The 16,282-nt window shown below is 47.5% G+C and overlaps 1 protein-coding gene across 2 annotated transcripts in view; it reads left to right on the top strand.

Moving 5' to 3' along the window:
- The first annotated feature begins 253 nt into the window (after positions 1-253).
- RAD54L (RAD54 like) overlaps positions 254-16,282 on the top strand; it is a 26,165-nt gene continuing 10,136 nt past the window's right edge. Inside the window, exons 1-9 of one of the 2 annotated variants that reach the window (XM_007463948.1) lie at positions 254-283; positions 1,019-1,105; positions 2,498-2,617; positions 7,287-7,347; positions 8,081-8,216; positions 8,661-8,730; positions 8,850-9,138; positions 9,366-9,490; positions 15,223-15,373. In XM_007463948.1, coding sequence (XP_007464010.1) covers positions 254-283; positions 1,019-1,105; positions 2,498-2,617; positions 7,287-7,347; positions 8,081-8,216; positions 8,661-8,730; positions 8,850-9,138; positions 9,366-9,490; positions 15,223-15,373 — 1,069 coding nt within the window. Of the gene's footprint in view, positions 284-492; positions 940-1,018; positions 1,106-2,497; positions 2,618-7,286; positions 7,348-8,080; positions 8,217-8,660; positions 8,731-8,849; positions 9,139-9,365; positions 9,491-15,222; positions 15,374-16,282 lie in introns of those variants that run through there. The other variant, XM_007463949.1, reaches the window with a different exon arrangement.

Genomic DNA, 16,282 nt, shown 5'->3' with positions numbered 1-16,282 from the left:
CGGCCTCCCGCAAACGGCAGTGGACCGGAGCTGGAGTCCAGCCCGCGGGGGCAAAAAACCGGCGGGGGCGCTCGCCCCTCCCACTTCGCCCAACGGCTCCCGCCACTGCAGGCCCCGCCCTACCTCTTAAGTCCCTCCTTCTCGCTCGTCCCTTTAGCCTACCCAGCTCCAGAGTCCAGGCCTCTCAGCGACCACAGCGCTAGGCCTGCCCCCGTCCTTGGGTCGCGAGCGCCGAAGTCATCGAACGCAGCCAATGGATGGTGCGGTGGCGGCACCGCGGGAGGTTCGATTGACCCGGCCTGGCGGGTCCCGGGAGTCCTGGCGGCTGTTAACGCGCGCTTTGGGAAGAGGAAGGTTGAGGGGGAGTGCTTGGGATTGAGCAGCCTTGCTGCTCTTTCCGGCCTCGCCTGGGATTACCCTCCCCAGGCCGGGTCTTCTACTTGTCCTGCCTGGACCCCTGCTCGGCCTCCCTCAGTCCGGCATCCGCACTCCTCCGGACTCGCCCTCCCCAGGCCTCGAATTTTCACCGCTGTAGCCTCTCTCCTGGCCTGTGATTACCCTTTCCTCCCGCAGCTGCCCTCTGCCTTCACGTCCACCTGGGAACATTATCTCGACTCCACTCTGCTCAGTCTGGCAGTCTACCTTGCCTCTTTGCCCCATCCCAGACCTCTACTCATTTCTGCTTGGGTATTTCCTTTTTGGCCTTCTCTTCCGCCTCGGCTGCCTCGGCTAACTGGAGACCGACACTTTCACAGTTTGGGCCCAAACCTCAGCCCCTGGCTGTAATCCCTCCATCCATGCTCCCTCTTTAATTAGCCCATGCTCTCAGTAATGTAGCAGCCCGCTGTTTACCAGGCTGGTTCTGCGTTCTCAGCTGTTGGGTGCCTTTGACCTTTGGCTGATGGGTACTTGACATTTTATGTTCCTGGGCCCAGAATGGTAAATATGGGCCTAGGGGAGGCTGTGGCTAGCCCCATGGCGGTGTCTAATGGCCTCACTTTCCGTCCTCTCCTTACAGAGGAGGAGCTTAGCTCCCAGTCAGCTGGCCAAGAGAAAACCGGAAGGCCGACCATGTGATGAGGAAGACTGGCGGCCTGAAGCAGTGGTGAGTCCTCTGCCCTCAAGGGGATAGGGAAGGTGGGGGTGCAGGCTGTTGAGGCAGAAAGGAACCCTAGACCTGGTTTCTGGGGTTACATGGAGTGAACCCCGTCACCTCCAGAAGCCTCTTTTAGTAAACTGCAATGAGTGCTTACTATGTGTCAGGCATTGAACCACATAAATAAAATCTTTGTTCTCAAGGTGCTCGTTAGAAGCTAATATGCCTCAATTTTCCTGGTTAGGAAGGGGCATTCCAAAGCAAAGAGCTGATTGGGTTGGGCTTTTGGCTCCCTTGGGGAAAAAAAGGGGGGTTCCCCAACAGCAACTAGCAGCCCGCTCTTTTGCTCTTTGTCACCTGCCCAGTGTCACAGAACAGTAGAGTGTACTGGGCCTACCTTAGAGTCTGAGCTCCCTTGGGCCTAGATTGGAGGGGTAATGCCCCTCCAGTCCCTGCAAATACTCAAGGGCACTGTGGTCGACTTTGTACTGGGCTCTGCCTTGGAGGCTTTCTGGGGCTGGCTGTGGGCAGGACCTATGTAACCAAAATCAGTAGGAAGATGTAGTATGTACTTCAGAGAGCAATTCAAGAAGCAGTGTTTGGCCACTGGAACTTTGGAGGAAGAGATTAGCTAAGGAACTTCTCAGAGGCATTTTTGGGCGGGGTTAGTGAGTGAGTAAAAGCCTGTAGAGAGAGCGGAAGTAGCCTGGTGTTTCTGTTTCAGGTATGCCTTAGCTTCCAATACCTTGGCAACCTGGTGCAAGTGGGTTCTTGCCTGATGGCTCAGTGGGGCTTACTCTGTAGTTGTACTGCTGGTGTGCAGGCAGCTCCTCTACCTGTGAGGGAGACACTTTGGCTGCCCCTTGCCACTTACATGGGTCTCAGACTTGAACTTGGGGCAGTACTTGGTGTTGTCTGCTACTGATTGCTTCAGAAAATGCTTTCAGTGCTGGTGTTCTCACTGCTATGGTGTGGCTGGTTGAGAGTGGTCTCAGAGGCCTGGGAGTTGGGAGCAGCTGAACTCTTGCCCTCCATTGGTAAACTCAGGGAGGGAGCAAAGGGTCACTCAGTATTCCTTGGGGCTTTTAGAGTGAAGATTTGTGGGCAGCTGACTCTGTGCTACTGATGGACTTGCCCTTCACAGGCCCACTTCATTTACCTCTTCTAGTGCCCTTCAGGTTAGGCAAGTTCTTTAACCTCATTAAGCTCCAGTTTTCTCACCTGTTAAATCAGGATATAAACGTGTAATTTAGGATTACTGTGAAGATGATACACGATAATATTGTACATGTGAAGAGTTTAGCACAGTGCCTGGCACTTAATACGCATTTTAAATGTTAGTTGCCATTGTGGTGAACTCTATATCTTCCAGAGTTCACCTTCCCCAATTCTCTCTCCTAGACTCCTAAGAAACGGAAATCCAGCAGTGAGACCCAGAGCCAGGAGTGTTTCCTGTCTCCTTTTCGGAAACCTTTGACTCAACTAACGAATCGACCACCGTGTCTGGACAGCAGCCAACATGTAAGCCCTAACTGCAACTTGCCAATGTCTGTGTGTGCCCTGTTTTGTCTAGGGAGGCTCTCTCGGTCCTCACACAGTAGCCAGCAGATGATTTAGTGGGGGCTTTGGGCCTGCCCACAGCTTCTGGGGCCTGGAAAAGGCCTGACCTCTTTCCTTAGAGATTGTGTGCCTGACTTGGAATTCCCCTTGTTTATAGCTACTTGGGCACCAGATCTCAGGTGGCTCAGATTGCTGAGGACAAGAGGGTGCAGGAGAGTGAAGGCTATGGCAGGGTGTTGGAACCTGTCGGAGAACTGTCTCTGACTCTGCATATGGCTTCTAAGAAGTACCAGAGTCCTACAGCTTTCATGTGTATCCTCTAGTAAAATCAAAGGTAATCATCAAGTGGCAGGTTCTGTGCATTATTTCATGTAACTCTCATTTTTTAAGATGAGGAAGCTGAGTCTCAGAGAAGTTAAGTAATTTGCTCAAAGTTACAGAGTTGTCAGATCTGCCTAGCTCCATCCAAAGCTTTTTCCTCCAAACTTTCTGAGGGACAGAGTGACACTGATCTCCAAAAACCCTTGGATTGTGATAAGAGTGATAAAAGTGTCTTCTGTTATTCCTAACAAATCCTTTTCAGCCACACCTGAATTTGCTAATGAGATGACTTTGTAAAGCACTTAACTTTGGGGCTGGTTGCCAGGGGAACCAAACCACCAATGGCCAATGTTTAATCAGTCCTACTCTTTACAAACCCAAAAGGTATGGGAGGGTTTGGAGGACTTCCAGGTTGTTGACTTGGTGAGCTGGAAGTCGGGAAGGGGCACACCCGAAACTCCCCTGGGACAGAAGCTTCTGTGCTCACCACCCTTCTAGACCTCCCTCTGTGTGTCTCTTCATCTGGCTATTCATTCATATCTTTTAATATCCTTTGTGATAAATCAGTAATCTAGTAAGTAAACTATCTGAGTTCTGTGAGCCACCTAGCAAATTAATCGAACCCAAGGAGGGGGTTGTGGGAACATTTGATTTATAGCTTGTGGTCAGAGGCACTGGTAACCGCCTGGACTTGAGATTTGCATCTGAAGCAGTGGGGAAGGCAGTCACGTGGGACTGAACCCTTTTAGGATCTCATGCTTTCTCCTGGAAGATAGTGTTGGAATTAAGTTGTAGGGCACCTACACAGAGCCGAAGATTTGCTTCATGTATGGAAAACCCACACATCTGGTGTCAGAAGAAGTGTAGTATTGAGAGTAGAGGAGACACAGAATCGTGTTTTTCCTTTACAGGGACATTTTGAAGGAAAATTGGGAGTGTGTTGATGGGAATGTGTAGTGGAGGTTAGTTATTTGTGCATTCAGTAAACACTTAAAAACATTTTTACATAGTATTTGATGAATACAAAAACATGTATGTATAATGTATATAAAATATAAAACAAACACCTGTGAACCCACCATCCGGGACTAGAACATCATCAAATTCATAATCCCTTTTCTTATTCCCAGAGGTAGTCACTATCCTGAATTATATTCATCATCCCTTGTTTTTTGTGATAGTTTTACCATATATATATAATTCACTAAGTAATACATTGTTTAATCGTTTTCTTGAGCTTTAAAAAGTGGTGTGTAGTCCTCCGGGACTGTTTTCATTCCGGATTCATTTTGTTGTCCTATAGAACTATATGACGTAAGTACGGATGTGGTGGGTGTATGCAAACAGGGGGCCTAACAGTCTGGAGGCTGGTGGAAACCCGAATCTGAGGGACATGCTGATTAGATTGAGTTCTGAAGGATGCGAGGAGTTTACCAGGTGAAGAGAACAGGAAGTGTTCTAGATAGAGGGAACAGCCTGTTTGAAAGCTGTGGAGGAAGGGTCCCCAAAGGCAAAAATGCTTCAGGACCACAAAAGTCAGTGCAGCTCTGGAGATGAAGACTTTAGCCTTAGACACAATCAGTTTTAAGTCCTGTAGGATGTCTGGATTTGCAGATGTGGGTGTGGTACCTAGGAGGGAGTTATGGACTGGAAATAGATTTGGGGTGATTGGCATAGAGTTTGTTTCACACCTACAAAGTGTATTGGAGTGTCCATGTGAATGTACAGTTAGAAGAGCTTAGGGCTGAGCCCTGAGGAACACTGACTTTTAAAGGGATTGGGCAGAGGAAGAAGTGCGCTAGGGCACTGAGCATGAGGTCCCAGAAGGGCAAAATACTGGGAGAGTGGTGTCATGGAAGTCAAAAGCAGAGAATATTTGAGAGGAAGGAGTGGCCAGCTTTGTCTGGTAAGATAGGGTAGAAACATATCCCTTGGAGTTAAGGTCTTGTAGGCCATTGGTGACCTTGGCCAGAATCACTTCAGAAGAGTGGAAGGGGCAGAAGATAGGAGGAGTGAGAGATAAGGAAGGGGAGACAGACTACTCTTTCTAGAAGTTTGAAGGGGAGGAGATAAGAAGTCAAAGGACATTTTGTTTTTGAGATAGGAGAGAGTTAAGCATGTTTTAAATGCTGGTGAGAAAGAGCTAGTAGAGAGGGAGAAGTTGAGACAACAGGAGAGATCAGGCAGACCTGATAGAGTGACTCTCTGTGGAAGCGGGAAGCATTGACCTAGCGGGGGAGGAGGGATGTTCTTCTCCCTCTTCTATCATCAGAAGGAAGGGGTGGTATGAATTTTCAGTAACTAAATAAAGTGAGAGCATGCTTTCTCCTCTGCCTCTGTCAGAGTCTAGTGAGTACTACCGGACCAGATTCTTGGAGGCTGGCCATTGCAAGTCTTGCAGGCTCTGCCCTCAGATGTTTTTGGCCATGGGTCCTCACCTTCTTCCACAGTAGTTGCACAAGCCTGCACTTCTACCTGCAGAACTTGTGGCTCCTGGGTTTTACGGAAAGTCTTTTTAAATTTGGAGCATAAATTCTTGGCTACTTAGAGCTTCAGTACTAGCCTCTTATATTGACAGTCTTGAAAATAATAGTTTCAGAATTAAAAGCAGAATTGATGCCAAGTTAGGAAAGAAATTAGAGTCCCTTTCCCTCTCCTTTGACTTAAAGGTAGCTTTTTGTTAGCATGTTCTATATATGAGTTTCTCATCATTGCTATGGTAATTAAACATAGTCAAAAGATTTTATTCAGCTGCAAAGAAATACGCAAATAAAGAATTTGGGCCTTTCTCCAACCCTGGGCTTGTCGTGTTATTTAGTGTGGTGATGAAGTTCAGTTCTCCACGTTCCTTTTCTACCAGTAGATTGCCAAATATATTCATTACATTTTTCCTATTTAAAGTACATTGAGTTTCTAGAATTTAATATATAATCTGTATAGAAGTGAGTCAGAATTAAAAAGGTAAGAATTTCAGGGCAAGACAGGCTTGCTTTTTTCCCTATTAAAATACCTTATTGCTAGAAGGGAGTATTTTTCATTACTTCTTTTTGCACTAATGTATTCCACTAAGACTACCTTTAGGGTTTCTGCTCTTGTTTTCGCCTTGCTCTCTTGGGTTCTAGCTCTTATTTTGTTGAGGTTTACAGTCTATCGTAATTCCCCGAGGGCTCAGGTGCATATAGATCAGAACTTTGATGGGAGTTTTCAGTTAGCTCAGGAGCTGGCACTGTGGACTCCCCTGCCTCCTCCTGCCCCAGCCCCGTAGCCCAGTGCTGATTCCAGGCCGAAGTGATGGCACAGAGACTTCCTGTCACCCTTGTCCCTTGCTTTTTCTTGGTGATTGGCTTCCCCTCTCTCATGTCCTCTTTCTCATGTTTTTCCCTCTATTGTGCCTTCCCATGGCAGGAAGCTGCTGACTCTGGGCTGATCCACATGGCTATACTCAAACAGGTTGGATTAGGAAGCCATATTGCCCAGTAGTTACAAGTAAGGGCCTGGAATCAGGAAAGTCCTGCAAATGTCATGGCTGTGTGACTTGGGAAACCACTCAGCCTCAATTTGCTCATCTGTAAAATGGGGATGCCAGTAATATATGGACCTCATAGGACTGTTAATGAGGATTAAATGGTAACATGAATGCGAGGGCTTAGCACCGCATCTGGCATACATTGTTAATCATCATTATTGTTGTCACTTTTGCTGTTGTTGTCAACATTATTTTACTAATACTACCGCTCCTTTTACTCCTGCTACCACTACTCTTTGAAGGGCTGTTTAGTTCCCAAGGAGGCTGATGTGAGAGTTGATATGGGAATTGGATGTAGTAGGCAGAACTGATATGACAAAAAAGGAAATGTGCGCTATGCTTGGAAAGATGTAACCCTGTAGGACGGTGGTTGAATCCAGACATTGGAGTTCTGTTAGTACTGGGATTGGGTGAGTTTGTGGTGCTTTCTTAAGGCGCTGCAGCCTAGGGAATAGTTAGGTGTCCTTACTTGGCATGGTCTTTCATGAGCTAAAGGCTCTGAGCCTTGTGGTTGACCAAAGCTAGGTATTTGCTTTGGCACTCTCTTGTCCCTGGGGATTTGTGGAACCTTATGCAAACCCTCAAAGGTAAAAGCCATTGTACAAAACCTAATCTAATATGGAGCACATCTCCTGTTCTAGATGCATCTGAATGAAACGTAATCAAAATATAATGCTCTGAATGTATTACGATGCTTAAACAGGCATTTTAGACTGCATTTGTAAAAATATTATCCCATAACATCTCCAATCAGTCCTGAATCCCTGTTTCTTCTCTTTTTAGGAAGCATTTATTCGAAGCATTTTGTCAAAGCCTTTCAAAATCCCCATTCCAAATTATCAAGGTAAAAATGGAGACTTTTCTATTTCTTAAGTTAGTCACATGTGAATATGCCTGAATAGATTAAAACCTCTGCTTTTGTAAGTACAGCTTACCTTGGAATTAAAGATGCCAGTCCAGTGGTGACTATGTATGGGGTGACCTTCCCGGGGCCTGCGTGAAGTCTGTGTTTGACAGCTTCGGCAAAGGCTACCAAGACTAACTGCCCCTCATCTTCTTGGTGGGGATATGTCAGTGTTCAGGAAGCTCCTGGTGGGCCAGGGTGGCTGATGAACCTAGGCTACATTCAGTCCAAGTGAGTTCAGTAGCATTTCCTTTATGAGGTTGACTCTGTCAGAGGCCTAGGTTCTATAGGGTTTCCCCCTGCCTTATGTAGGGCATAGAATTGTGCTAAAACTGAGGGCTGAGAGGGAGGAGGCGAACTCTCAAGACCTCTTAGTCTTGAAAGGCCCCTTTAGGGTTTCAGACCTTTCCAGGATTGATTTGATCTAAGATGAACGAGACCTGGCCCCCCAGAAGTTTGTAGTTGAATGGGAGAAGTCATATGGAGAAAACTCTGATCTGAGGCAGACTGGGGTAATGGTCAGGCATAGGTGCCCAAACTGCTTTTGGAGAGGTTTTTGGGAGAGGGGGTCATATGCAAGCTTAGGAAAGTTTATGTGAAGGATAGGCATTTGAGCTGGGCCTGCTGGAGCTCCTCAACTTAGAGGCTTAGGTGACAAATTGTTGGTTTCTAGGTCCTCTGGGCTTCCGGGCATTGGGCCTCAAAAGGGCTGGGGTCCGCCGGGCCCTCCATGACCCTCTGGAAGAAGGTGCCTTGGTTCTGTACGAGCCTCCCTTGCTGAGCGCCCACGACCAGCTGAAGCTTGACAAGTATGTGCACTGGTATTTCTTGAGCAGTTCTGGTCCTGTAAGTGTACAAACCTGGAGGGCAGAGAGCATTTTGGTGTGATTTCACCTTGGGACCTGCATATGTTTTCAGAGTGCTGTCATGACTACTGTACCATCCAGAGTGAGTAGGTGGGGAAGGAGAGTGCCTGGGGAAGAACATGTGGACATGTCCAGTTGGTGGGGTTTCCTTATCCATTCCTACCAGGCTCACCCAGGGGCACAGGGAAGGTTAAGGTGATGACATAGGGAACCCATCTCCATCTCCTAACTTGCTCACCCTGGAGAGGAATTTGGTATGGTTTGATTGCACCAGGCCAAGGAAGTCCTCTCTTAGGCAGCTGCCTCTGAATCAACAGGACACAACTTTCTGAGGGTGTGGCCTTGCCTGTGGCTGAGCTCCGTGTTTTCTTTGTTGTGTTTTCTCAGGGAAAAACTCCCTGTCCATGTGGTCGTTGATCCTATTCTCAGTAAGGTCTTGAGGCCTCATCAGAGAGAGGTAAATGGGGGGTGGGGGGGTGAGTTTGGGCTAGGGTAGGGGCTGCACCTGAGGGGCTGTCATCCCTGGGGCAGCAGCAGTGTGGATGCCAAAGTGGGCTGAGTGCTGTTATTCCCCAGGGAGTGAAGTTCCTGTGGGAGTGTGTCACCAGTCGGCGCATCCCTGGTAGCCATGGCTGCATCATGGCTGATGAGATGGGCCTGGGCAAAACGCTGCAATGCATCACATTGATGTGGACGCTTTTGCGCCAGAGTCCAGAGTGCAAGCCAGAAATTGACAAGGCAGTGGTGGTGTCGCCCTCCAGCCTAGTGAAGAACTGGTACAATGAAGTTGGGAAATGGCTTGGAGGGAGGATCCAACCTCTAGCCATCGACGGAGGCTCTAAGGACGAGATAGACCAAAAGCTGGGTAGGAGCCTTAACAAACATGGCCGCACTCCTCTATACAACCTGCTCCTGTCTTAAGTGTATCCTCACTGATGGGCAGGGTTGAGGGCAGGGAGGGGGTGACAGAAAGTAGAATTCCTGTGGAAAGAGTTGAAATAGTTATTTCCAGGCTAAATTAAAGAATCGTCAAACTGGCTTTTTCTTTATGATATTCTCAGATTTGTTCCCTTGACACCTTTTTTGTTGTAGAAGGATTTATGAACCAGCGTGGAGCCAGAGTGCCTTCTCCCATCCTCATCATTTCCTATGAGACTTTCCGCCTTCATGTCGGAGTCCTCCGGAGAGGGAGTGTTGGACTGGTCATATGTGATGAGGTACTTGACGCTCAGCTGTCTGGGTGGTAGGAAAAAGTCTGTCGATGTCTTCTTACTGAGAACTGCCATCCAAGGGCTGTGCCGATTACTGGGGGATGCAGAGGACAGAACGTACTGCCTTGGAGGAGGCAAATGGGAGGGAAAGCCCATGGTACCAATTTGCCGAAAGAGGGGTTAAGCAGAGCTTGGAATGCCAAGGAGAGTGAGGTGCTGTGGGCTGATTGGTTTTATTGCCTCTAGACAGTTTTCCTAGACCAAAGGACTTTGAAGGGTGGGAGGAATTTGGATGGGTGGAGAGACATGGTACAGTGTTTAGGGGAATAGGTTCTAGGGTCAGAGAGATCTTTGTTCAAATCCTGGTTCTGCCACTTCTCAGAGTAAGTGGTAAGTTACTTAACCACCCAAGCCTCTTTTTCTGTGTCAATAAAATGGGGTGATAATATCTGCCTTATGGGATTATTGTGAGCATTAAATGAAGGAAAGCTTTTATCACAGTGCCTGGTATGTCATAAGACCTTGGTACATGTCAGCTCTGGGTGTTTTTTTGTTTTTGTTTTGTTTTTTGTTGCTGGTTTTTTTTTTTAATAATTCACCTTTAAAAATAATTATTTTAAATTCTGTTTTATTTTATTTTTGGGGTGTGCCACATGGCATGTGGGATCTAGTTCCCTGACCAGGGATCGAACCCATGCCCACTGTAGTGGAAGCGCAGAGTCTTAACCACTGGACCGCCGGGAAGTCTCTTATCTGTCTGTCTATCTATCTCATGCAGGGCCTTTTATTTATTTATTTATATCATTCATTCATTCATTTATTGGCTGCGTAGGATCTTTGTTGCTGTGCGTGGGCTTTCTCTAGCTGTGGTGAGTGGGGGCTACTCTTCGTTGCGGTGCGCAGGTTCCTACTTGCAGTGGCTTCTCTTGTTGAGCACAGGCTCTAGGCACATGGGCTTCAGTAGTTGCAGCACACGGGCTCAGTAGTTGTAGCTCACGGGCTCTAGAGCACAGGCTCAGTAGTTGTGGCTCATGGGCTTAGTTGCTCCGTGGCACGTGGGATCTTCCCGGACCAGGGCTCGAACCTGTGTCCCCTGCATCAGCAGGCAGATTCTTAACCACTGTGCCACCAGGGAAGTCCCTTAATTTTTTTTTTTTAATTTACGTATGTACTTATTTATTTAATTTATTTTTTTTGGCTGCGTCGGGTCTTGGTTGCAGCATGCAGGATCTTCGTTGAGGCATGTGGGATCTTTCGTTGTGGCGTGTGGGCTTCTCTCTAATTGTGGCCTGCAGGTTTTCTCTCCTCTAGTTGTGGCATGCAGGTTCCAGAGTGTGTGGGCTATGTAGTTTGCGGCATGCAGGCTCTCTAGTTGAGGTGCATGAGCTCAGTAGTAGTGGTGTGTGGGCCTATCTGCCCTGCGGCTTTTGGGAACCTAGTTCCCCGATCAAGAATCCAACGCACGTCCCCTGCATTGGAAGGTGCATTCTTTACCACTGGACCACCAAGGCAGTCCCCTCAGCTTTGGTTTTTATTCTAGGCTGAGAGGACTCGTGAACAGAAGCACGGAGATAGGAAAGTCCAGTGTGGATAGTCCATACACCTTGTGAGTCTGTGTTGACTCTCTGGGACTAAGGAAAATACGTCAGTTGTTACTCTCTGGCCTTTTCCAGCATTGTACATGAAGGGTGGTAGGGATGCAACTACTTGGAAAGGAGTGAGAGTGGCTGGGAGCTTCCCAGTATAAAGAATTTCCCACGTCTTTAGGGGACTTGGCTACCCTGAGCCTGCTGCCATTGTTTACATCTTGGGGAAGGTAAGGTCACTTTGCACACCCCTGGGGCTTTAGTGGAGAGGTGGCTGAAAGACTTGGCCCCATCTGTCAACTAATTGGCAGGCTTGACTGTGCTCTGGGGACTATAGATTACCCTGTATCTGAGGGTTTGGGGAGAGGACAGAGAAGAAAAGCTTACTTTGGGGTACCATGCTTGCTAGTAGCGAGCTGTTTCCCAGTTGAGCTTTTGTCCTTATGAAGAGTCCAGCATGTCTGCCAACTTCCGATACCCTGATGGGCCATTCCTTGGTAGGAGTAAGAGATTTAGCAGATTGAGATGGGGTATGCACGTGGCCATTGTCCAGGACCCTGGCATTTGCTTCATCACCATGGAGGGGGATGGTGCCAGGAGCCTGGTCTAGAGGCCAGGGCATTGGGGAAGGGAAGGGAAGGCAGGCTGCTGAGCCCTTGAGGACTGGGGGTCATCTAGATTTTCTTCTGCTCTATAGTGTTTCGTTTCTTCCTCATTCTCTCCTGTTTTCTGAGCTGACTGGCATGAGGGACCAGGCTGCCTCTTGCCACACTGCAGGGTCCTGGCCCTCCCTTCTGCTCTTCTACCTTTTACTTATTTATGGTTTTTTCCTTTTTTTTCTACCTTTTATTTGTCAGCGGTGTGTTAATTGTCAGACACCTGAGGAAGCCAAAGCCCTGAAAGATAGTCAGCCTACTCTAGGAGAAGTTTGTCCTGTTTGGATCTGGGAAAGAGAAGGTTCTGCCCCAGGCTTTCATGTTCCCCGCTTCCTCCCAGCTGATGCTTTGGAACACAGAAATAATAACATAATAATAGCATAATAACTGTACAAAATCTTGATCCACATTGTAATCTGAGTTAGACAGGGCGAGTCAGAACACTTGGGATCAGCATTGGCTTTGCCACACTTGTAAGCATGACTGCAGACGAGACTGCTCTGAGACTGTAGAGTAGATAGCACATGGTCTACCTGAAAGGGACATGATACAGATCAAGAAAGAGGATATAGGGAAGCATTTTGTAAGGTGTATGAACAGGGGAGGGATTGACGTCATCATCATCGTCATCATCTCAGTTTTGGAGATGAGGAGACAAGCTCAGAGAAGTGCTGGGACTTGAACCAGGTCTGAGATTTTAAGTCCTGGCTCTTTCTTCTCTCTTAATGCCTTGGTTGTAACCAAAGTTTGGTGTAGGGAGAAGCTTGGCTTGGTTATGGAAGGACTTGTCCCTGTATGCCTCATCTGGACCCATGTATGTTCCTTTACAAGTGCTAGAACACAAAGGAAGTCAGATGCTGGGAAATGCAGTAAAAACAAGAATCTACTCATGGGGCTCATGTTTCAGAGAGACAAGTGGTGGTATTTAATCTTGGTTTCATTTTTTGCTTTTAAAAGGATAACCTGAGGGCTTCCCTGGTGGCGCAGTGGTTGAGAGTCTGCCTGCCGATGCAGGGGACACAGGTTCGTGCCCCGGTCCGGGAAAATCCCACATGCCGCCGCGGAGCGGCTGGGCCCGTGAGCCATGGCCGCTGAGCCTGCGTGTCCGGAGCCTGTGCTCCGCAACGGGAGAGGCCACAACAGTGAGAGGCCCGCGTAATGCAAAAAAAAAAAAAAAAAAGGATAACCTGAGAATTCTGCCAGAACAGAAGTTCAGCAACAGCTTATAAATAAGAACTCTGACAACTTTTCATCTGGCCAAACATTTGATTTGTTGAGATGCCAGCATTTGGGTTTTAAATCCGTGGCCGATGGTGGCAGGAGCCGGGTCTGGAGCCAGGAAGGTCCCACAGGAGCTGGGGTTGGCTTTCCTTTTCACAGAGACCCACAGGGGTAGTGCATCAGTTCAGTTCATTAATTGAGTTATTAAGTACCTGTTATGTGTCAGGCCCTGGGGATCTCATGATTGCCTGCCGTCAGGGAGCTTCAGTTTAGAGGGATCCAATGCATGCCCATTTCCCCAGGGCCTTTTGGGTAATTTCTTCACAAGTTTCAGGTCTTATTTCCCTCTTCAGCTCAGAAGTATCAGCCTTTTGTTTCAGGGCTGTTACTTGGATCCTCCAGTCATTTTTAAGTTTATTTTCTTTGTTTAGGATGTCTTTAAAAAATTTTTTTTAAACAGATATAATTGACATACAATGTTTTCATTTTAGGTATACAACATCCAGTCTTTTTTTTTTTTTTTTTTTAATTAAAATTCTATGGGTGGGGGCTTTCCTGGTGGCGCAGTGCTTGAGAGTCCGCCTGCCGATGCAGGAGACGCGGGTTCGTGCCCCGTTTCGGGAGGATCCCACATGCCGCGGAGCGGCTGGGCCCGTGAGCCATGGCCGCTGAGCCTGCGCGTCCGGAGCCTGTGCTCCGCAAATGGGAGAGGCCACAACAGTGAGAGGCCCGCATAACGCAAGAAAAAAAAAAAAAAAAAAAAATTCTATGGGTGTCTGTCTAATTCTTCATTAGCAATGTTGCTTGTTCATTCATTCTTCAGCAAGCATTCACTGAGCAGTGTTCTGTGTGGGGCTCTGTCCCGTGCACTGTTACAAAGGCAAATCTGATGTGGTCTCTGCCTTTAAAAGTTCCTGCCTTGGTGAGGAGATAAAGTACAATCGAATGTGATTAGTGTATATAGCAGTAGATGAGAGGCAGAGTAGTGTAGTGCCCGGACTTCAGAATCTCACACACCTGAGTTCAAATCTCAGTTCTGCTACTTGATACCAGCATGATTTTGGATAACTGTGCCCCTCTCTGAACCTCATTTTCTCTAAAAGGGTATCGTAATTTCCTCTCATCTGATCGTTATCTGGATTATGGAAGAGAATATAGGTAAATTTCTTAGTATAGTGCCTGGCACATTAAAAGGATTCAGTGCACAGCTGTTATGTACAGAGTGCCATAAGAGCGAGAGGTGAGAGACGCCAACAGCCTGGGGTCGGTCATTGAGGAAGGCTTTGCATAGGAGGTGACATTTGAGGAATGTGCCTGTGGAAGAGAATTGTGGGCAGAGGAATGGCATGGACAATGAGACCTAAGGAAACCCAGCATTAGGAGTGGTGAGTTATAGTTTCCTGGACTGTGACAAGCTGTGGAGAGTGTCACAGAAGTCAGCTGGGTCCTTATTGAGAAGTACTAAGCTAACGAGCTTGGGCTTGATCCCACAGATGGGAGAGTCAGTGGAGGGTCTGTGTTTAATTGCACTGTGAAAGGCTGGCTTATTTGTTCATTCTTTCACTGGTGGTTGTGTTTTGCGTGCCCTGCCCAGTGTGGGGCTGAAAGGAACTGGGGGTAGAAAAGTCGCAGGCCTGACCTTGCCCGTGTGATTCTTGGGGAGAGAGGAAAGTTGATAGGGTCCTTTACCATTTTGTTGAAAAAGGCTTAAAAGAGAAGTAACAGGTGTGTATTGGGGTGGGTGGTATAGGGATTGGGGAAGAGAGGCAGAGAGAGGCTCTTTCTTCAGATATCTGAGCTGGCTGGATTCTGTGGAAAGAGGAGAGGAGGAGCCTGGACCAAGTCCCCTTAGCACTGATAGCTTGGAGACTAATACAGAAGGCATCTGGCTTAGGAGGTTATAGGATGGTTGGGCTAGTGCAGGGGGAGGATTCCCTGAAAGCACGGGTCTCTAACATGTCTGAATGATCTCTGAAGAGGATAGGCAGGCTGCTATGGCTCTGGAGGGTGGGGCAGGGAAGAGGAGGGGAAGAAATAGAGAATCCATTCTTTATGGATATAGCATTGGTCTAGAAGCTGAAGGTCTGTCTCTTGAGCCTGGCATTTCTCCCCAAGAGAGTGGGTAAACTCTCACTTTTGCTGCCCCCTGCCCAGTTCCCAGGGCCTCAGGACCTGTAACGCTCATGATTCCTCTTTGCCTGTCTATACAAGATTTTGCTACTGTTAGGGAGGCCACATTGTGCCCATGCCTAAGTGAGAATTAATTTCCTTTCAGGGACACAGGCTCAAGAACTCTGAGAATCAGACTTACCAGGCCCTGGACAGCTTGAACACCAGCCGACGGGTCCTCATCTCCGGGACTCCCATCCAGAATGATCTCCTTGAGTATTTCAGCTTGGTACATTTTGTTAATTCGGGAATCCTGGGTAAGAATCTTGGCCTTGTCTGCTATACTGGAGAGGAGCCTTGCCTTAGCCTTGGGATTGTAACGCTAGCTGAGGAGAAAGAGCAGAGACCACTAGTTATATGTGGGTCACTAGGCACTCTTCTAGGAAGACTTCTCATGTCAAGGAGTAGGAAAGCCATTGGGAGACCTTGGCTCTGCTGAGCTACTCAGCAAGGCCCACTCTGGTCTTTTTTTTCACTGCAGAGGTGGCAGGGGCTACGCAGGGCATTGTCTCTATGAGCTGGGGATGGAACTACTATCCCCAGGCATTTTTGCTCATCACATCCTAGCTGCCTCACAAGAGCTTTCGCCTCAGAGCAGACTCTGTATTGGGCAGTTTTGTTTTTAACCATTTTTTAGTGTGCAACTTAGTGTCATTAAGTACGTTCACATTGTTGTGCAACCATCACCACCAACCATCTCCAGAACTTTTTACATCTTGCAAAAGTGAAACTCTACCCATTAAGCAGCAGCTCCCCATTTCCCACTCCCCCCAGCTCCTGGCAACCATAGCTTGGGCAGTTCTTGCACATAGATATCTGTGGAAGGGTTTATTAGTGCCCATTTTTGAACTTTAAAGAATCATATAGCATATTTTCCTTTGCATCTGGATTCTTTTGTTCAATATGTGTATGAGATTCATCCATGTTGTTGCCTATAGCAGTAGTTTTTCACTTTAGTATACTATTCCATTTTATGAATATACCAGAATTTATTAGTTCTACTGTTGATAGACAATTGAATTGTTTCCAGTTTTTTATTATTTTGAATAATGATCCTGTGAACATTCTTGTACTTTTTTATTTATTTATTTTTTGCGGTACACGGGCCTCTCACTGTTGTGGCGTCTCCCGTTGCGGAGCACAGGCTCCAGACGCACAGGTTCAGC

This window comes from Lipotes vexillifer, unplaced genomic scaffold, assembly GCF_000442215.2.
Source record: "Lipotes vexillifer unplaced genomic scaffold, Lipotes_vexillifer_v1.1 scaffold13, whole genome shotgun sequence".
NCBI classification, from domain to species: Eukaryota; Metazoa; Chordata; class Mammalia; order Artiodactyla; family Lipotidae; genus Lipotes; species Lipotes vexillifer.
This window is presented reverse-complemented; position numbering and strand designations above follow the sequence as displayed.